The sequence below is a fragment of the Anomalospiza imberbis genome, chromosome 3 (assembly GCF_031753505.1).
Source record: "Anomalospiza imberbis isolate Cuckoo-Finch-1a 21T00152 chromosome 3, ASM3175350v1, whole genome shotgun sequence".
NCBI classification, from domain to species: Eukaryota; Metazoa; Chordata; class Aves; order Passeriformes; family Viduidae; genus Anomalospiza; species Anomalospiza imberbis.
The window spans coordinates 106896873-106920069 of record NC_089683.1 but is presented as its reverse complement, the minus strand read 5'-3'; the positions used below and the strand labels follow the sequence as shown (position 1 = coordinate 106920069).

Sequence of the window (23197 nt, the reverse complement as noted above, 5' to 3'; positions counted from 1 at the left end):
GGGTTTCCAGACAGTGCTGGATGATCATGCCAAGCAACTGTGATAAAGACTGCAGGCTGCTGTCCCCAACACACCACCCTGCAAACTCATTTCTGTGACTGCTTTCAGTAACACTGAAAATCCGACCTTTGCAGAAAATGTAGCTGTCCAGAATTACAGAAGTAAAGCCAGGGAGGGAAATTCATGTCATCAGGTTTCTTACCGCCTGCTATTAAAACAAATTAACACACGTTGTATTTTTGCCAATGGTGGACCCAATTACTGAGCAAATGGCTCAGGGCTCCTCTAAAATTTCTCAGTGCCCACTTCTGTCCTGGAATTCAGTATTCAGTGACCAGACTATAACAAGCAATGCCAGAAGAGGAGGATTTAGATTTAGCAGTGAGGATCGATGGTTAAACATTTCCTTTAGCCACAACACATACATTTGTAACCAAACAATTAGATGTGAAACGACAGCTTCCAGCAGAGCAGGCCATGAGTTAACCACAGCACGACACTGCAGAGAACACTGACAAACACACGCTTGGGTCCATTCACAAATTAAATTTTAAAGAATCTATCTATTAAAAAAATGTCTGTGAGCTAGGCTCAAATCCAAGGACAAAGACCATATACTCTCGTGATGGAGGATTCTTGCTGATTCATAACCTCTTGTAGCTACAGCACTTGTCCCTTCCCAAACTGATGACAGACCCTATACAGACTTGGAAGAGAAAGAGATGTTTGAACTTGTTTAGCTGAAATTAATAAATGCCTTCCCCATCATCCCCAGGAGTCCTAACTTCTCCCTAGGTGTGTGGGGGTGTATGTAAGGAGGAGACAAGCCATACAGCTTTACAGTAAACCCTCTCTAAAATCTAAGGAGGTTTTAGGAGCAAAGAAGTAATCATTAATACTTCCCTTCCAACACCTCCACAGTATAGGCATGTATGTGAGTGCTCATGGTGAATACAGCATGTCATTAAGATGACTGGACCCAAATAGATCAAATTAAAACACAATAAAGACATGACTTCACTTACTTTCAAAATGGTCTTAAAACACATAATATGATCTTATTAAAAAAACTTTTGTAACCCAGAAACCACTCAGAAGAAAAACACACAAATATGTGGTAAGTGGTTTTGTTAACTATAAAGAAAACCTTTCCCAAAGGAATCTGAAAAAGAAAAATATCTCTTAAAGGGGTCTCAGACCTTTGATTAGTATTAACTTGCTTTGCTTAATTTTCAATTTGGTTTTTAATGTACCAGCAATGATAACAATTTAAAGGGATGGGAAAGAGCAGCTCAGTGCTGCTTCAGGAAATCCCTGTGTTTCTCCAGCTATACAATGCCTTCTCAGGAGGTGTCATGCAGTTTGGGCACATAGCTGACAATAACGTGAAGCTACTCAACTAAGATAAAGAGTAGAAATACATCCCTGCTGGAAAACAATCATAACTTTTATGAGTTTATATGCTATTAATGATTGTGTCACCTTAGGCTGTACCTTTTTAACAGAAATTTCAACAAAATTCAGTCAATTATGCATCAGTTGTGGGAGAAGATCAAAAATCTTGACCAACTGAGAGTTAGGTCAAGATTCTTGACCTAAGAATCAAGTCAGTCTTCTCTAAACAATCCTGTCTTGTCCACATATTGCTCACTTTTACACCTTCCCTTCTAATTTCCAGACATATTTTTCAATTCCCAGACATACCTTTTACCAGAATAAATAGGGAGGTAGCAAACTGAACAACCATCAGAACCATGCAGAGGAAAGCAACTCTTCAAGCCTCACATATCAGAAATTTAGAATAATTTGAAACAAAACATGCATTGTTTTATAAACAAGGTAATAAAAATAAGAAAACAAATTTCTTTGTGGAATCCTGGAAATATGAAAAATATCCTTGAACATGATGTCCCATGCCTCCAACTGGTCAGTTTTGTAGTGCAGTAGAGTTTTGGAGTTCCATTTCTGCATAAATCAACCTTTTAATTACAGCTCTGCAACTGATCTCCAAGAAAATTAGGAGATTTAAAAATCAGTACCATTACAGTCTTACTTTAAAATAATACTCTGCAAATATTCATCTTTTAAAGACTGGAAATTTTGTCTACATAACAGAAGCACACTTTTTAATCTCTACTTTTTAATCTCCACTTTTTAATCTGATTAAACAAATTTAAAAGATGATTCCTCCTACTGCGTTTAATACTAGCACTTCTCCTAACTACTTATTTCACAGCAGGAACTGTCTCTGAGAGCACATTCACATTATTACTCCAGGCTGATCTTGGACCAGAAAAGTTCCTATATATGCTGTTTACTCAGGGACTGTGCTTAAAGTGCTAAAAATGTCAAGCAAACAGAAAAAAAAATTCTAAATATTACAGATTTATTATGAACATAAACCATTGTATTAGAAACTGCTTAGCAAGGTGTCTCCATCAAAAGTCCACCTTTCAGATTTACTGATGGTTGGTTCTATCCCATATTAGAGGCTGTAAGATTTTATTTTCCTAGATTTAGGAGTTTTACTATCAGACATTTTTCAGAAAAAGAAAGAAATTGTTACTAGATTCAGTAACAATAGAAAAAAGTTTGTATGGGGGTTCTTTCCTGCCTAGGTCAGGGTACCACATGCCTGTGATGGTTTTCAATTGTTTTTAGGCCTGTTAAATACCAGGCAGAATGGGACTCTATTTTCTAATGTGTCCTGACAGGGTCTTTTTTTATAGTGAACCTCTGCAAGCAGATAGCAATCCACAAAGTTGTTATGGACCCCTCGTTCCAGCCATAAACACAATTTACATCCAGACCATTTTCTGCCAGTAGAGCCAACTGAGACTATTACTCAAATGAGAAAGAAAACAAGCATTAGTAGAGCTTTAAACAGATACTGTTCATCTGTTATTTAAAGCATGTCAGTATCAGAGTACTGCTCAATGTTTGAAGATCAGCTGTACAATATTTAGAATGAACTGTTCTTTCAAAGGAACAACAATATGAAGTACAGAAGTTAAATAATTGATGATCAGTCTGGGACAGCATTAAAGGAAACAATCTCAGAGCAAAAGGCACTGCCTTTTTCAGCCCTCCAGAGCACTATGGAAACTTGGGTGTCTGCATAGGTGTTTGCTGAAAAACAACAATACATGACATCAACCAAATTATGTATTCAGCAAATAACTTGGTTGGCATTTGGGGGGGCTTTGTGTAGGCTTTTGCAGCACAGGAGGCAGATGGTGATTACACTGATTTCTGTAAAACTGTACTGAATGTTACATTAACTGGCAATTAGAAAACTCAGTTTGACTTCCTTTTTATTTTCAAACAGAATATGTTTTGGCATAACAAAGGGTATATCCTGGAAAGTCCATAAAGAAACATCTCCAGGCCACAGACATGTTAATCTTGGTCTGTTCACATTATTATAATAAAGAGCTCAAGAAAATTATGAACTATTGTATGTATTCTCTCTCTGAACATTTGCTGTGACTTGTGTACATCACAAACTGATTTCTGACTCAGATGCACCAAGAACAAATCACAGAAAGCCAGCCTATACACTAAATCTTTGCATTTTTCAGTCAGATATTATTTTTCAATTTTTCCACTATGAAGAAGTTATTTGTCAGACCTGTTCTTGCTTAACCTAAGTAAATATAGCAAAACACTCAATAAAAATACAATAGATCATAAAGGAGATGGCCAGAGTGGTTTTTATTTACCAACTACTACCTTCCTAACAAAGCATACCTTCCCTTTGGTGCCAAAATTAATCTCAGCTTCCTCCAAGTCATTGATAAAATAAAGCAATACTCTGCATGATTTTTGAATACTAAACCTTTTTTAATATGGAGTCCTTGCTGAAGCCCAAGTCCTGCATCAGGCAGCACACACAGACTGCTGTGTCCCAGAGCAGCTTTGCTGAATTCAGCAAACTGTTTCCAAGCAAAGCATTTCAGGATCAAGAACTTGAAATGGAAAATCCCAGGGGTAGGAAACAAAATTGTAACATTTTAAAATTCTGTTAAATAACAAAAACAAAACAAACACCCAAACACAACAATTCATCATGCTAAGAAATGCATTTTACATTTACTATAATTGTTTGTCCAACTACAGTCACAAGAAGAACAGACAATAGAATAAATATTTCACTACTCAAAAAAGTGTTAACTGATTATTGTAGCTGTTCCCCTACCCACAAACAGATCAATAAAAAGCAAACTGTTTGTGGAAGTTGGAAGTTAGCAGTCAGCCATAACCTTCAGCAAACTGCTGGCACACAACCTTGCCTCACAGCGGATCTGGATGGGAGAGTCTGGACCTGCTTTCACAGCACTGCTTCCTCAGGAAAGTCAAATGCAAAATAGTTCCCACAGTTAAACTGTCATACTATTAAGACAAAGTGACAGAGAGTGACAAAAGATATCCAGTAGCTTTATAGCTCTCTAAAATATGAAACCAGTCTTGACTGTTTGATCACTTTCAGATGAATGGTTTAAAAGCTACAGTAATTTAATGAGCCTACAAACTAAAGCTTATAGAGGCAAAAGTAAAAGAAAACTATAGTTAGTGAGAACACAAATATATTTTCATGACAAATATTTAAGAAATCAAGAGTTTTAAATTCTCAGCCTCTGCATGAAAATTTTATGTTTCCCTCCCTGTGCCTGTTGATGTTAAAGGTATCCTGTCCCCTCCTCTGCTGATGTATGATCAAATACAAATAGACATGGTTTTGATGCAATTTCAACTTCTAAGAATACTGATTAAGAAAAATATTGGCTTTTCCCCATGCCTGGTTACAGGTTTTATTTCTAGCTTCAAGTGATAATGAGTTTTCTAATTGTTTTGTTTATTATTCCTACACAAAGAACTAAGATTTTCCTATAGCCTTCAAATAGGATCTCATTTTTCAAACCTAACTTAAGCAGCCCCTTGAACTGCTGCAAGATTTAAAGGGAGGTCACACCTCAGACATGACCTTTCCTCTTTCTAACACACATCAGTTGCCTTGATACTTTGTATTTAATTTCTGTCACTAAAATACATGGGAGGAACTATGCACCTACTGATGAGCAGCTTTTCTGTCCCTCCAGAGATACTTTTTGGTTAAAGCGGGAGAACATCAAACATTCCCAGGAGAGTAAATTACAATGTGTCATCCAACAATCCTTTTTATGGGAATCTGGTGATGATTTGAGCCATGTAGAAACCCAAGCTAACTACCACATTGAATCTTCCTCAACAGTTTCCCTGACCTCTAGTCAAATTAGCCTTTCATAAATGACCATTATGATGTGGTAGAACTACATATAAAATACAGCAAAGTTTTCCTACACATAGAAATTACCACTGTCAAGGAAATAACTGGAAGCTCTCATGATCGTCATCACAGAAAGAGCAAAAAAGTTACTGGGAAAACAATTTTCTTACCCATCTATGACATTAAGGACTACAGGAGCCTAGACAGATACCTGCTACTGCAGCCAGCATTTGATTTTACATGACAGCTAAGAGAGATCTAGATATTTTTGAATGAGCCACATTCCTGCTGCAGCCTGCATATCTCAAAAAAAAAAAAAAAAAAAAAGAAGAAAAACAAGAGAGTTGAATTCTAGTTATATGAAGTCTGCAATGCCTTTTGGTATTTGTATCTGCATGTCTTAATATACTATTCTATAAGATCCTAATTTGCAAAGATTTCTACTTTATATTCTCATATAATGGACTGGCTGACCAATGTGCTGTGAACATGTTCTGCAAGACAAGATCAACATCTACACAACACAGTCAAATAACCATCTTCCTACTTGAAATAGGAGGAAAAAATTTGAGAATTCCACCTTCAAAGTGCAAAAACATTCCAGCACTGAGCTGCACTCTATCAAAAGCTAAAGTGTGACAGATGCCTTCACAGTAATTGCCAATCAGACACTACACAGCAGCTGAAAACACAATACATCACTTTGATCTCCTGGGCCCTCAAAGTATTCACAATCAAGGAATCTGCATGAAGAATATCAAATATGCAACATTTCAAAAAACTGTCTCCGCGGAACTTAAATATGATAATGTATATTTTGTTCATATTTCACAAAGCATTTCCAATCCTTTATTATGCATATGAAAGGATAGGTTTTAGCTTGCAAAAAATAAACATGAAAGATGCTTTATGTTTTAGAGACATGTAAGTTTTCATCGCATAACATAGGTGAAATAATCATTTAGAAAAACCTGAATTGCTTTGAGGGGAAGACATTATTACAGAACATGCTTAATTAGGTCCCACTGTTAATTCTGTAAAATGAATACCCTGTTGAATTAGACTGCAGGGAAATGAACCATGCACACCAGCAACACATGCTGGAAACAAGAACACTGAGAAAGGCTTGACTTACATTTTGCAGGTAGGTCATATCCACAGGTAAGTTTGGCCTGTCCAGTCTCACAGCCACTCAGGTTGCGACACTCGGCAACTAAGCAGGGCCCAGCAGCTCGGTGTATGCAGCCATCCACTACAAAACAAGCCCAGAACACAGAATTTATTAAAAGCCACTTTTTATGTTGTCTTCACTCACGCTCATAAACATTTACTGCCCATTTTTACACCCATAGCCCAGACCAATTGATCTGTAAGTTCACATCTAAATATATACAACTTTTTTCTTTTGATAGAATTAGTCAAGGAGTTTTGCAAGAACATAATTTTTAGCCAACTTCTGCTAATTGCAAAGCAAACATCCAGAAAATGTAAAGTAGAATAAATGTTTCCGTATTAGAAAAGGATCTTACTGAAGGCTCTAAGAAATTCTCACAACAAATTATGAAAAGAATTTGATCCCCATCTAAATGCCAAACTCTCTTTTACAACATACCTCTGATACTTCTACAACTGTGCAGGCCATTTAATGTCACCCTGCTCCTAATGCCTTATATAAAAATTCCAATAAATAATGTTTACTGTTTTGAAATATAAAAAATACCTACTTCTGAGCTTTTTAAATTTTTCCATTTTTAAGATTTTGTATTATTCATGCAATACTTTGGAGTTAATTAAAAAATAATTACTAAAGGTTGCAATTGCAGCTAAGTATGCAAGAAAATTCGTAGAGCGTATAGATCCTATTACCTCCAGGAGCCAGCAAAAGAATAAAACAAGGCTGCTGGCACAGCAATTCTGCCCTCTCAACATGCAATCCAAGAAATCATTTACTGTAATTATAGCAAAAGTTTGAGAAAAAGGATAGAAAATGATAAAAGAAGTAGTGTATGCATGAACATATTCACTAGAGTAAAGCCCTAATTCAGCAGCAGCTATGGAGTTCAACTAGAAATAATCTTCACATAAACTACAGCATCAACTCAAAGGGTAAAATAAGCTCAAGTATAAAGGCTAAACAAATACTTATATAGCTAAGAAAGGATGAGTCTGTATGAACATTGTTTAAGATTTATTTCATATTTTACTTCAGATTTAACTAGTTCAAGCTTAGAGCTGTGCCCTGCAGCATGTTTGAAGCAGGTAAACCAGAACAGGTTTGAAATGGCAAGGGAAGATGGGTTTTTAAGAGATTCAGATCCCCTGGTCACAACAGGAGCTGTGTAGTTTCCTACAGGCTCACATTTGGGCAACCCATGGCACTCAATGTTCCCACTGACCACACAGAGCCCGCTGCATCGCAGTGAGACGGGGAAACTGCCTCACCCCGAAATGGTCCTGGAAGCCACAACGGAAACAATGGCAGTCCTCTCTACCTTAAGGCCAAAACTGGTTTTATGAGGTGTTGAGTATTTCCCGAAGTAAGGCATCTCCAAGTGGGGAGGCAGATAACATCTTCAAATGGAAGAAACTGTCTTCTGCTAAGTCTTAAAAACCTGATTGTCTTTTATGAGGAGTTCTATACCAGAGTTTATGTTCACGTGACACAGTAAAAATGGATAAGCAGTTCCTTGCAATACTCCATGCCCATCCTGGACACATTGTCACTGATTTTCAAAATTTTTTTTGTAGTACTTTATATTAGCAAAAGATAACTACAGAATGATGTGATACTGCACTTTCAATAAAATTTTCTAAAATTGTTTATTGAAAAGACCATGGATGCCAAGCTACCAGCTGTAAGCACATTGCACATTCTCTGTCCCAAGACACCAAGGCTTCTTATTCTACCTTAGCTGAACTTTTGTTATTAACTTACCCAACATCTCTGCTCAACAGACTCCAAGATGCTACTGCAAGAATAATATTTTGTAACATTAAAGGGAAGAAAGAATGTTTGAAATCTATCATGTGTTCATCATATCCAATTTAATTGTTTTAACCTAATTACTAAATGCTCCTCCAAACCAAGCAGGATAAGTAAACAAGTATTCATTGAAACCTCAAGAATATTTTTATAAGCAGCATCACCACAATCTTTACCAACCCTAGCACTTCCTGAGACACCAACATAAAAACAGCATCGATGCTTAGGACTAGCACTTTCTCCATGATTCTTTACAGAGGAAGAAGTCCTTAGGAATACTGGACAAGGACTCAAGTCCATGCAAGGATTCATTTGGTGGCTGATGAATCATTTCCACCGCTGAAGTCCTTCCTGTCCCCACCAGTTCAGCCCTTTCCTTTGAGCAGTGTCCGTGCAAGGCTCAGCTGCTCTCTCAGCTGCACAAACCAACCTCTTCTTCCTCAAACTCCATTCACTTTAGTACAAGTCCAGCTCAGAGCACAGCCAAGCAACGGGACCTGCAGAAGGAAACCACTGCTTCTGCCAGGGAAGTGGAAGCAAAGGTTTGCCACTTCTAAACCTGTGATGGATTAAAATACCCAAAATCAGCATTCCATGTGTCAGAGCAGCTGTGATCACATAGGAGGTCCCAGCTCCCCATCTACAACCCCTCTCATGTTGGAAGGGCGCTCTTAATGCAAATACAGCTATGATAAAGATGGTCTATCGGTAGTTTCCTGATTCCACACATCTGTGTCCAACCTTTATAAGCAAAGAAGCTCCAGAAGGATGAAAGAATAATTGAAAAAAATTGAATTCTTAACAGAGAAAAATCAATTCTATCACAACCAATCCTGACAGATGACAAGGAAAATGGAAGACATCTGCCAGAATGGAACAAGTAGACATGCATACTTCCCCTATAAAGGTGGCACAAGAGAAAATGATTGAATACTCCAGACAGGCTTAGATGGAAAAGTAGAAATTAGCATTTGATATACTTCAGTGACTGATGACACAGAAAAATGAAAGTGGGGAGGTGGGAAGGGGGAGAACAGCACCAAAAAAAATCAAAACCCAAAACCCAAACACCAAATCACCCAAAACTTTCATAATAACCTCTTTTTCCTATCATACTTCATTAAATACATTAATAGAGATGACCTCTGGTCTGTGCAGCATTTTTTATTTCATAACTCAATAACTCATGCCAGAAATACTCTATGTTTCAAATAATATATTTATATCAGAACTACACTGAAATATATTGCCAAATATGAGCACTCTGCTTAACACAAAGTAAGATAATTGCAAAGGTAGAGTAGATTGACAAATCTAAAAATTATTCTTCAGCCTCTGCTACAACATGTCTTAGCCATATTGAGAAAAAAAGAAAAACATGGAACAGGCATGTATAAAATATTTACATGAGATACTCTGTTTCTGGAGGTGTATAGCAACTAATAATGTCAGTGTGCAGAGAATCAAGCACTATTAACAGGGAAACTTAGTGGAAATTACAGATAATAACAACAACATAAGGAGGGAAAAATTATGGTCAAAGACATTTTGTCATTCTGTAGTAAAGAGGAAGAAATTTACACTATAATAATGGCATGCTGCCAAATTAACAGGAAAGGGAAAAATCCTTGATATATTGGTTTCAGATATTTCATCTGTATTTCCAATTTTCAGTTTGCTATATAGATGCTCATCTGCATCATTCCAAAAAGATCTGGAAAACATTAGACCATATCCCACTGTTCATTGCACAACTGGCTGAAAAACCCAGTCAAATCTGATTTGGCATCACATGACAATGATAAGGAATTGTGCTTTATCACTGCTTTCCACAACCAATACAAAATGTGATTCCACTACAAAGCCCTCACTCTGCCTCACAGTGTGCCTTTTCTTCTACAGGCTGCCGTCCTGTTCAGGTTTATGAAAATCACATAGATATGCTTTGGGTTATTTTCATACACAAGTGACCTGCCACTTAAGGTCTATGGGAAAGATGTGGGAAAATTCCCACAGACAAAACTGTCAGTCATAACTAAAAGAAATCGGATCTCTGATCTGCATGCTGATCAATCGACAACACTTGAAGATACTAAATAAAGGGCGTCTAACTATCCTTCTTGGAACTGTGCTTCTTGAAATGAGTTTCAGGCTTGTAAACCAAGCTATTTTGAAGGATTTTTGAGAGCACTGAGTCCTGCCTGGGGCCACCAGTGAGGCAGCAAACACCCACGGGATGGTGGAAGAACACCCTCTTCTCTTCTGCCTCCCGTCCCAACAAACATGCTACCCCACAATCTGAGGTCCCATAAATTCTCTTAAATAGCACACAACACTTCAACTTTGGAATGACTGCAAAGACTTAATGCAGGTCAACCTGTCTTTTGAAAAGTGATCCTGTTACCCAGTGCCTTCATGTGTGGAGAGCCCAGAAAAACTGGGTTTCTGTATTTATTGTTTCACCATGCTTGGGTGGACAAGCACATGGAAGGGGCTTCTCAATCTTGAAGACTGACAAACATGAACAATATTTTGAGGGCTGAAAAACAACTCAAGAAACTTCAGATTCATTTTATCTCTATAGTTCAAGTTGTTCATGCTTGTGTAAAGCTATTAAAAGTAGTACTCTTTTTTTTTTTTTTTTTCATGAAAAATAAAAGCTATTTCTTTGCATGCTTCCATAAGTTTCAGGAGCCACTAGGGACAGTGCTTTGTTCTCCCAACAATTCACCAGAAGCTATTAATGAAGAAAAACTATTTTCAAAGCTACTGCAGTCAATGGCATTGGTGGCAAAAAGAAGTCAGCTGAAAATAATTGCTTAAAATACACAAACAAAGTCAGGTATCAAACTAAAAATCCTACGCAAAAGGACAGCATTTTTAAAATATCATGTTAAACAAAAATATGTAATCTTTGACACCATCTTTCTCCCTATACACTGAACGATGCCAACAGGTGAAATCCTTTCTTAATTAATTTATTGTAAAATAATTGCATTTGTCCTCCACAATTAAAGGGTTAAAGCTATATAGTAAAAATACTAGCTAATTTGCTGGTATACAATAAAGAACAAATCTATTTCTTAGAGAAAATGTCTTAAAATTGCATATGAAGCAAAAGCACAGGAAACGCAGAATTAAGGGTATCATGGGATGCTGCTTAAAAAAATAACCTCAGCAAAACTAGCCTTGCAGTGCAGATGGTAATAAAAAAGGTAAGGTAATCTAACACCACAGCAAAAATTACAAACTCCTCCAGGAATAATAAGGCCCAAATTTCTTTTGTGACCTTGTGTGCAAGGCTGAATAAAGTGAGCTATGATGTAAACAACATATGCAGATTTATTGTGTTACATTTCAAGAATCTATATAGTCTTTTTTCCATAGTAATTCCTGTTCTCTGGTGCTTTCCCAGATATTCATTTCTTGTTTTCAGTAGGAAATTCATGAGGTTTGCTTATTTAAGAAAGTCACCTGTGCTTGATATATCTCTGAAGTGGTACTGCTCTTCCACATGGCAAATGCCACAAGTGCATACAACCAGGATAATGTCATTGAATTAGATGCACTGCTGGGGACCAAAGAGAAAACTGCTTTGTGCACTGTAGAATCTCTGCTGCACACGTCCTCCGTTCTTGTGGACCTTCCAAAAATGCCCATTGCAAGGATGTGTGTGGCAACCAGAAGGAAAACAAACAAATAAAAACAAACAAAAAGACAAAAAACACCACTCTTCAACCTCCACATAACAATCCAAGAACCAACTCACAATGAAACTCAGCTTCATTCTGCTAAACTGGAAAAGCACCTCTGAAAAGTTCATTGGAATCAACTGCTGCCAAAGCTGCAACTGTACCTCTGAGACCAATGTCAAGAGGATATAAATCCTGCCATCAAGAGACAACAGGTGATGGTCTAAAGAACAAAGGTGGGGATCTTAAAAAGATTATAACACAGATGCCAGTCAACTGCTAGGAACAGCAGTTTTTATTACTGAGATGGCCTCTGTCATTTGGAAGTTTAATGAACTGGAGATTTTTAATCTGCACTGGTTTATCAGCCTCTAATATAATTAATTTTAAAAACTTAGCAATTATACGGAATTTCCTGGCCAAAATCTCAGCATTCAAAAGCATGATCTTAAGCTTTATCCTCAAAATTCTCCATTTTAAGCACAGGAAGCACAGATGAACCATTTATTTTGAGATGGCTAGTTCCCTGAATTAGGTTCACATTTCATCACAATCTACATTCATGTTCCTTAAATATTCTTACTTTCAGAAATCCTTAGTGAGTACACCTTATTTGACACCAAAATGAAACCTGCAAGTCTTGATGCTTAAACTACTGATTACCTAATGTTGCAATCCACATTCTCTGTATAGTGCCTTCTTTTCTTAAGAATCAACATTCTGAGGCTGCACAAGGGGTCTTCCGACAGGTAGAATTACAACTGGGGATCCTCCCAGCTGCAACCAACCATACTGCAAAGCAAGTTTAATGAAAAGCAATAATAAAACATAATAAACCATTATTCCAGTATATACTGAAAGGAACAAAACTACTCGTAACAATGCTAGGTGTAAACCCTATTGTAAATTCAGACATGGGAAACTTGTATTTTTGAGTATTGTTTAGCTGAAATCCTATAAATTTAGCATTACAAACCACCAGTAACTGCCTGCCATGGTGAAAAGTACTGGGAATTAAATTTTAAAACCTACTGGCTGTTTTAAGAGAACGTTAACCTTATCTGGATGCAGTTCACAGTCAAGCATAACAAAAGCAGCTGAAACACCCAACATAATCAATGTCCTTGCCATAAACTGGCAAAAAAGCCCATATGGATAAAGAACTCAACAACAATTAAAAAAAAAAATCTCACTTGCCCATGAATCTGAAAATTTAAGTGTCCTACATTTATTGCACACAGCCAGTTATTCCTACTTTGACAAAACACAAACCAATAGGAAACTCACACATTTTGGCAGATTTTTTATTTTAGTTAAATATCTCAGGATACCAGAAACTCATATTAAAAATAAACAAAAAGCCAAGACAAAGTTGTCCTGTCATGCTGGCAATGATGATTGGCAAATTCCTTCCATAAACAACTAAACAATGAAGAAAGTGTTCATTTTATCTCACACTTGTGACATCATCTTTCTTAGCCTCCGAGCGCTCTGCTCCAATTTTGTAGACAAGAGCTGTAATGTCAATAGGATTCACACTTTTGTCAGCCCACTCAAGCAGCATAAGGGCTCAGAGAAACACGGGGCTGATAAACCTGTCTGAATGTCACACTTTTGGCAAGAAGAAACAGTAGGAAAGGCTCCAATAGTGCTTTTCCAGTTTTTCCCAGTCCAAACTGCTGACATTAAGGCATGTGTGAAGGAGCCATTCACTTCCTTTTAATTGTGTTAGTGTTGAGACACCTGACATGCCACACTCTTTTCCAGATGGAAAGGAGACAGCTAAGCCCTACATACAGTGAGCACAAAAACTGCTTGTTGTTGTTTACTGAGGAGGGAAGTGATAAGTCTGGAGAAATTCAGGCTACTCTGGGCTATTAAACCAAGCTTGGTTCACACTCCTCTCAACTTGCTCTCCAGCTTCCCAAAACAACTATTAAGAAGGTTCAAGTTGTTTTAGGTGGTATCACCCTGAAGAAATGGGTCTGGCCACTCTGAAATCCGTTCCTCAGCCTCCTGGGTAGCCACAGTACTCTGTTTCCAGCTGGATACTGCACAGATTGGAAAGACAACAAATGTTTATTGGCATTTCATTGCTAAGATGCCTACTTTGTCCTGGATTTTTACTCACCTTACTGTGCTATTATTACTACAGGACTGTCATTTTTTAGTAAATATCCATATTATTGCCTTCAAAATGTCTCTGAAACCCTCTTTGCCATGATGGCTATTGAAGACATCGGGCTACTACTGCCATACCAAGCTCTGTCTGGTGCATTGAACTATGGATTCTTTTTCCTCCTGCACAGTTCAGACACATTAAGTTAAACTCAGAGAAAGGCTAAAGGAACAAGAATCTGGTAATAAGATAAAAAATATGTCTTATAGGGCAATGAAAATCAGATCTTATTTTTAAAAAGCTATTTTCTGATGTTCTGATGCTGCAATAAAGAACACAGAAACAGACAAACTGGTATGATTCACTGTCCATCTGTCTCAGCAACCTATGTCACTTGATGGCCAAAGAAAATGCTTAAAAGAAGAGAGCAAGATCAGAGAAAGAAATTACCAGGGCTTCCACAGCACTGGAAATGACAAACATGAGAAAGATGTCTTTTCTGTATGACTATGGCTTTGCTTTTTATCTTGTTGTTTTGGCATTTTTTGGTTTGGTTTGGTTTCGTTTGGTTTGGTTTGGGGTTTTTTTTGGTTGTGGGCTGCAGTTTATTTTTGAGTATTTTCTAAGTGTCTCAGACTCAAATAGGCTTTTGAATTTGTATCTTCCAATTTTATGTAGTCTTCTCCTAATGCAGACAAGGAAATTAATACCACAGGTTATTCTGAGAAAAGGCATATTGCTAACCTAGAAAACAGAATGATAATAGAAAAACTTTCTCTAATCCTTAAGGAGGTTTTTTGTTTAGGGGCTTTTTTCCTCTCATTTACAACATATACAGACAAGTGCTTCTTCTCTGTTGTCTGATGTCCGTTTTTCTTTGGATTTTTTGTACATCTTTTTTTTTCCCTGTACATTTCAGCATTTTAGAGCTCAGCACAAGAAGACAGGAGACTGCAATGGTGTGCTCCATTGCTTATAAATGTTTTGAAAATACTAAGTGCACGGGCCAGTTAAAGCAGATGAATTGTATTAAGCCAGAATAGATATTTGCATATTTGGAGTACAGTTATTAAACAGTCATTGTGCAGTGATTATACAAATTTATTCACTACAATCAGCCAGCAGTTGACAGGCACAGGTCAAGGATTTAGACAGCGCAGGCTATCAAGTAATAATTATAAAATGACTGTGTAAAAGGAAGCCTTATAACAGTGATACATCCTCACAGCCCAAAAGGCTTTTGGCATGTCATTCCAGAGAATTTTAAAGGTATAGTGAAAACTAAAAAAAAAAAAAAAAAAAAGTATGATGTTAACCACTCTTTCCCCACGAAAATGCAAGGGGAGGTGATATAAGCCCTTCTTGACAGAGAACATGGAAGGGGGCCATTCTCGCATAGTTCTTTGTGGATTTGAAGCCTGAGGGCTTCCATAAGGAAATATGACTTCTAATTAAATATAACTAATCCAGACATGGGAGAAGGTGATTTTTCTCTTTAGCCATAGGGTGCACCAAGCACCAGAACACTATACATCACTGCTGGAATGAATGAATACATTAAAGTTGCCGAGAAAGCCTGGGAGAAGACACTGAGCCGGAGCCAGACAAAGGAGGTACACTGTGCCGGGGGAATAGCTCCACTTCTGAAAAATCTTTCAAAAGAAAGGTGGGCAGATCTACCAAGAAAAAGCTTTCATGATTTACAACTTCAAATATTACATCCTCAAAAATTTTTGTAAGCAATTTGATTGTTTTTAAGAGCCATCTCTTCCCCTCCCCTCTAACCCACACAGGTTTAGTTTGACCATGCAGATAATCCTCCTGGAGGTTTCCATGATGCACCAACTGTGAGAGAGAGGGTGAAGAAAGTACCAGAAGAAAGGTCAGTTACAGAAGCAAAGTACATTCAGTGCTGGGCATACTTCAAAAGGACTTAAAAAACCATGGGGATTGTAGGACCTCTGAATTAGGGCAGCAGCTGGAACGTACAAAGGAGTAAGGCTGAGCATCAACAAAGGAGATACTCTCTGGCTTGCAGCAAGGCTTAATAGGCTCTAGGAAAACTCCAAGTTATTCACTGAGGAGCAGCTGTTTTTCTTATTTCCTGGACCATTTTCACTTGTGCTAATTTACTTTTATTGTGAACCACTGAAGGGAGAAAACTTGGTTGAGATACTTCTCAGTCTGCAATCACAGAAACATCCTGTCAATTTGGAATGCTGTTTCAAACCAGATTAATTAACAGTATTGCATATACAAAAATTGCCTTGCAATAGGTAAATCCAACTGAATGCATTACAATGTATTCTAATGGAATAAATATAAGGGAAGATAAAAGGTAAACACTAGATTAACTAGAAAATGATGTATGAACAAGGTTCTTTCAGACAGTGTTTTAACACAAGCCTGAGAAGTAATTACCCATAAAAACAAATATTCTCAAATATTCTTTCCTTTTGTTGAGAGCCTGTGACAAATCCTATGTGCAACACCATCAAGAAAAGATAACTTACTAGATCTTGCCAAAAGATAACTTATAAGATCTAGGACGCAATCAACATTTAGCAATGCTGAAATATCAACTTGTTCAGCCACATGTAAAAATATCACGTAAACTAAATACAACTTCCCCTCTAAAACCAGTATCACATCCTGATACAGACTTACACTGCAAATCAAATGCAGAAGAGAAACTATTTATTCACACTAATATGTCAGATTGCATTGCAGAAACTGACAAATCTATAAAAAATACTATATCTATATCTCAATCTATAAAAAACCACAACCTTCACACATAATTAACTGTATCTGCAGTACGGGAGATACAGGGAGCAAGCTGCCATCATTGGACCATGCCTTCCTTTTCCACTGCTAGACAGATTGTGTCTGACAGAAAAGCTCTGTTTCCAAGGTAAATGGAAAAGCTTTATACTAACTTAAGATTGTCAGATATATTCAAAATTATCAAGTGGAAATTAGTGACAGAATAACCATGAAAATAAGAAAAGGAATAAAAACCCTTGAGTGTTTATTTATTTATTTATTTATTTAATGACAGAAATAAAAACAAGATAATGGGAAAGCTTGAGATAATAAGCCTTCCACATTGCCCAATGTACTTGGAGGTTATTTGCAGTGCAGTCACTTTGGACAGAAATAGTATTAAAAACCTGAGAAGGGCACAAACAGCAAGCAACCTGATAACAGCAAGCAACCTTTAGAGTTAAGTGAAAGACTGATTCCAAAAGTTGCATGGGCAGCTTCTCTGAGCTGTTTCCTGCCCAGTCCTCCACAAGGCCACACCACAACAGCTTGTTTAATCAAGTCCCACACAAGTTTTTTTAACCTACAAAAAAGGTAAACCTGTAATTAATGAACTTACTGCTTATCTGAGCTGGCTGCAACCCTCTTTATGCTCCATGAGTTGTGGGAAGGGAAATTAAAGTACTGAGCACAGCTTAAATTTACAATCTAATAGTTTTCAAGTAAGAAACAAGGCATCCCACACAGATGGCTATATTTACCAGTTCGGTAGTTCTGGTAATTCCCTCCCAAATAACTTTATGTTTGTCCTAAAACACCATTAAAGCACAGATAAGGAACAGAAGAACTAAAGAGCTGGTTAATCTGTGTAGCATCATTATGTATTATTTAGTTTAATATCTTCTTGTAGTAAATACAAAATCATTATGTGCCATTTTCTTCAAGAGAACATTGTAGTAAATTTGGTGTTGCAACAGAACCATTAAAGTATAATAGTGTACACAGAAAAATTCTACTGATTAGCAAACAAAAATATGTAATTATAGCCACAGTGTGGGACTCAGTTGGCTGGTGTTTTATTGCATACTGTTCTGTAAGACTACTTTGCTGCCAAAAATAATGAGGAAAATACTGAGTTGCTAGTTCCAGTTGTACTAGAGTTTTTTGTCTTGATTTTATTGACATTTATAAAGCGATCGTCACATGTAACAAACAAGTCACATTGCCAACACTGTGAGCTGCAGTCTGCAGTGATTAACGAGTAAACAGCATCAATTCCATAGCAACAATCTACGGATGTGGATCGATATTAACTGATTTTTTAAAGAGGTAATTCTGAACAACTGTCATGGTTTGACACTGGCGCGATGCCAGCGCCCCCATGAGAATATACTTTTTAAAATAATTGCTGTGAGATGTGATCAGGAACAGAGCAGAGCAGGCCTAAACTTAGTAACTAAGGAAAGAACTTTATTAAACTACTTTTACTAGGAAAACTACAAACACTAAATCCTGGATGAAGACTTCCCAAAACACCCCTTCTCTTCCCACTTAATTTCTAAACAAACTTAACCGTGAGACACCACTCAGGATCTTAATCAAGTTGCCACCCTTCAGATATTCAAATACTCAATCTTTCAAGGGAGACAGGAGTCTCTCCTGTGCCACAGACCCCCCCCCCAGGAAACACAATTGCCACCCTTGTGTCTCCATGTCACACATGGCGACTGCCCAGAGAAAATCTGCCATGGTGACACTCTCCTTTCCATGTCACAGTGCTCTCACTACCGTGCATGGACAGACTGCTCATAGGGCTCTTTTAAGGATGCTTTGCCGTGGACTAAAAGAGACAACAGTTCAGTTTCTCATTTTGGGACTACAGTCCCCCCCATTTTCCCCTGGGGCTGAGGGTCCAAGAATAGAGGTCTTCTGCTCCTCTTCTTCTTCTTTGAAGATAGAGGGCTTCTCCACACTTTCCCTCTACTCCTCTGCTGGTAATTACTGAAACAGGTCTCCTGGCACACCAACGCACCACCCTAAGTGCAGCTTCTGTTAGGAGAATTTGGTTCAGTCTATGGCTAACAAGAGAAGTCTAGCCACAAGCCACTCCATCATCTCTTTCCAACTCGAGAATTTCTTCTTCCATCATCTCGGATTCCAGACTGTCTCTCTTCTACTTCAAATCAAGGAGGAGCAATATTTTACAAAGCCTTCATTTCTCAGGAAAGGGTTAAAAGCTCAGACTCCCTGGACGGCTGATATTTCTGCCCAGCAGCCGATACTCAAGGCCAAGGCTGGGCGCCTTCCTCCCCCCCCTTCTCTTCCGCGCCGGCAAAGTTACAGGTGCCGTCCGGACTCTCTATCTCTTCTCTCTGGGGGGGGGGAAATGACAAAGACATCTCTGCTTCTCTCTACCCTTCCGTCCACAGGAGCTGGCTCGGTTCCAGTCCTTCTACCCCTCGGCTCACCTCGACCAGGCCTCATGGCTTCCCCTCCCCCACCCAGCTCCATGGCTGGGCAGGGGAGGTCCGCACAGCACCTTGACCGGAACCAAAGAGAGCGAGCTCTTGGGAGTTCTTGCTTTTAACCCCCTGTGTTCTCAGAGGCGTATCCCTATCTTCAGTGGTCACTTCAGGTGCCAATATCTAAACTTGACCACTGATTGGTTTGACCCAACTTCCTGAAAAAAAAAAAAAAAAAAAAAAATCACTTCCATGTCAAACCACGACAACAACGCTTTGGCCAAAGCATCTCAAGTGCTCTGCAGTTTGAGCAATATTAACAAAATAATACAAGAGCACTGAGACATGGCTTTAAAATGAAAAAGCAGCTCAACATTAGCCCATAAAAGCTGTAGTAAACACGTTCAAGTGTGCATATTTCTAATATATAAAAATACAGTTTTAAAAGAAAATGCATATCATCATGAGTAGAAAGACTGAACAATATATATCCTGTGATATTTGGTATTATACTTATGCCTCCAGAATTCATTTTCCAGCTTCCATTAAAAGGAGGAGAGGGAATGAGATATATTCAATGCATTGTACAAAAAAGATGGTGGCAGTTTAAAAAGCTTGCAAAGAAATTAAAATCACAAAGGGTTATCTGTTTCTGAAAAGTTACTTTGGAATGTTTACATCAGAGGCATTAAACCATAAGTAGTTCATATCTAAACTGCAGCCTGATATCATTAGAAAGGAGCAACTACTCCAATATGACGAAGTGAGAGGATAGGTAACACTGGCTGAAGGAACCAAAGCTCCACAAAGACTGTATCCGTGATGAACCCTGGGAATAAACTCCTCTTCAAGTTTGGCCTCCTTCCTAGAAACATTTCTAGCACAAAATCTTTACCCATTTTTAGAAAAATAATTAAAAAGAAAACCTTAATAGTTTGTCAGTGGTGTCAAATGCAGAATAAAGTTCAACATAATTGCTAATATTAATCCACTCACTCTCAGAAAACATACTTTTAAAAACAGCTTCAACTACTTACTTTCATAGAGGTCAAAGGCTTGCAAAGAGCAAGTCATATGCCGGGTTATGAGAAGAGATTATGGTGAATTGGGCAAGGCATCGTAAACAGCCATCTGTACAAAGGGGACATTAAGACTCATCTGCATTGCTCTATTAAAATTTACCACTTTGGGTACCTCTTCATTAGCAAATACAGAGGACCAATAAGAACACACCTGTGGAGTAAAACAGCTGGTGGTAAGAACCTGTTGTATAAATACTATACACAGTTCAGGTGCTTTTTGATGGTGCAAAGGGTTTTTGTTTGCTTGGGGGTTTTATTTATTTTTATTTTGAGCTAGATCTTGACTGGTTCTAGGGCTGAATGCCAGTTTTCCAGTGGAATGCATTAGGGACTCATTTTCCAGTCTACTTTTACCAGAAAGAAACCTAGTTCATGTGCTCCAAGGTACACGATAAAGCTAAATATCAAAGTGTTTAGCCACAGGACATGGGAATTTCCTTCAAAAGCACATGCTGGGCCCTAACTATAAAAAGCAAGGTGAATGCACCTTGTATGGGTTTAAGTTGAAATTTATTTGATTTTTTGAGGATTTTTAGCCACGCCTGAGTTAGTGTACCTGCAAATAAAGGGGGAAAGCCCCATTCTCACTCAAATAAAACAAATGTTTACATTTTTATAGCAGTAGTTTGGTACTGAACAACCTGTACCAATCAAAGTTCAAAAGATCAAAGTAACAACTCACATCAAACTCAAGCTCTGTATCAGCCACACACAAAAATCAGCACAATAGGATATTCATCCCTTAAGGTTTTAGTTGTAAACTGGCACTAACAAACATCTGAGCAATGGTAGAACAAAAACATTCAGCAGCCACCCCAGGGTGCAGGCATAAACAAGCCCTGTCTTACAATGACTAATATGTTCTGCTTGCAGTGGTGATGTTAAGGATGAAGCGTTGGGAACCAACGAGACTGAGGGCAGGACAAACTCTTTCAGAGCATCAAGAAGACTTACACAAATAACCTAATCCTACGGTTCTAGTTACTTCTGATGGGAAGATGGAGAAAAGGGATCCTTCCCCACCTTCACAATGTTATACAAAACATTTTACACGGCAAAGTCCTTGTGAAATGCACATCTAAGGTCAAACAAAAAGCAACATGTGTGAATATGCTGAGGAAACATTTTATAAGACAGTCTCCAGAAGACCAATGGCTAACTTATAGTCCCACACCATAAATATTCCCTGTATTCCAGTATTACCAGCATCACACTGTAAAGACAAACTGGTCATGATCCTATGGAAAGATGGTGTCTTTCACTCTGATAAATGGATATCTTAGATTTACAAGCTTTAATATTATTAATGGCTTTTATTTTCAACATATAGGCTTTCATGGAGTCAGAGAATAAATTAGGCTGGATTTGAGCCTTAAGGGTATGTAGTCCCACCACCTGCTCAGTTCCCTTTACAAAACAAATGCATGATTGAACTAGATCAGCCTTCCATCCTTCTGAAGTGATGAAAAACTACAGAAAAAGTTGAAGAGCTGTTCCACCATCTAAAATCTGTTTATTGTTATTATTTTTATTATTTATGTTTATGCTCCAGGGTAAAACAACACCCAACACCTACATGTTATTGAAAGTAAATGCTTTTCAATTATTAAGATGGAAGAGTGAAAGCTAAACAATAAAGAATGAAAGCTGGCACAAAAGGCTCATGCAAAAACAGTCCCGAGACGACACCTATCCAGTTTGGCAAGGTGCCCATTTGTGGTGATAGCAAGAACCACAAAAAAATAGGTGCAGCTAAAGTATTAAGGAGGATGAAAGGGCTAAGCTGACAGCAAATACAAACCAGATCTGAATTCTCCAGTCAGACTCTGTTTGGGGAGGCCAGGCTATTATTTGTTATCTGAGGACTGAGGTATGCACAAAATGGGCAGGCACTGCTGGCACAGGAATGAGCCCAAAGAGCCTTAATGAGGGACAATCTGAAACCTCGAGTCTCTCTCTATCTAACATGGTGAGAGGCAAAAGAAAAAGGGGTGACTTTTAACACAGCCTTCAGCAGAGACCCAGGGTTCTGATTTATTTTTCTCACATCCAGATCTTCTTCTTAATTTTGCTCTTCCTTTTCGACAACAAGGTTTTATTTATAACTATCTCTCCTAATTAGAAGGCCAACTTCCTGATCTCTTGACCTATTACACAATATGATTTTAATTAGTTCACACTGACATGGAAAGGCCTGGAGTTTAAGTATTGCTTTGCCTGAACAAACCTATTTGCCCATTGAAATCCCTGACATAACACCCCAACAAAAGACTTTTTAAAACATTTTTTAAAATATTACTATACAAAATTCAGTGGGATAGAGTAACGTTGTAAAGAGTGATATTCATGACTTTCTGAAAGGCAGTTTTCTCCATTGAACTATGCTTCTTTCAAACTTTTTTTTAAAAAATAGGATTTTTTTTTAATTGAGTAACAATATATAATTCCTTCTCAATTAATGTCTCACGTATATGTCAGCACAGATACAGATATTACAAGAATATTTGTTTTGAACAGCTCTTTTATCAGAGAATTTTATGTACTTTGTAATGGAGATGGACAACAAATAGGAAAACACAGCAAGGGAAACTGAGGGTAAAATGATGGGCAGTATTTCCAGTACTGTTCAAACCCTTCCTGTAGCTCCAGAAAGCCCCAGATCTCCTGTCTCCCCTTCACTCACTTCACACTCAGCTCCTCCTCATTTCCAATCTGGACTTTTGTGAGTTGTTAGCCAGGTAAAAGTCACATGTGCTGTAGCTAATCTGAAATACACCTGCCACGATTCCAACAAAATATATAATGGTACAATCTCCCTGGCTTAACA

At 37.9% G+C, this 23197-nt stretch overlaps 1 protein-coding gene across 8 annotated transcripts in view; it reads right to left on the bottom strand.

Annotated features, from left to right (window-relative positions):
- MACROD2 (mono-ADP ribosylhydrolase 2) overlaps positions 1-23197 on the bottom strand; it is an 853971-nt gene that overhangs the window by 584017 nt on the left and 246757 nt on the right. For 6 of the 8 annotated variants that reach the window (XM_068186328.1, XM_068186321.1, XM_068186322.1 and 3 more), the window contains one exon: positions 6402-6518. The exons of the other annotated variants lie outside the window; for them this stretch is intronic. In XM_068186328.1, the coding sequence (XP_068042429.1) occupies positions 6402-6518 (117 nt within the window). The remainder of the gene's footprint in view (positions 1-6401; positions 6519-23197) is intronic. 8 annotated transcript variants of the gene reach the window in all.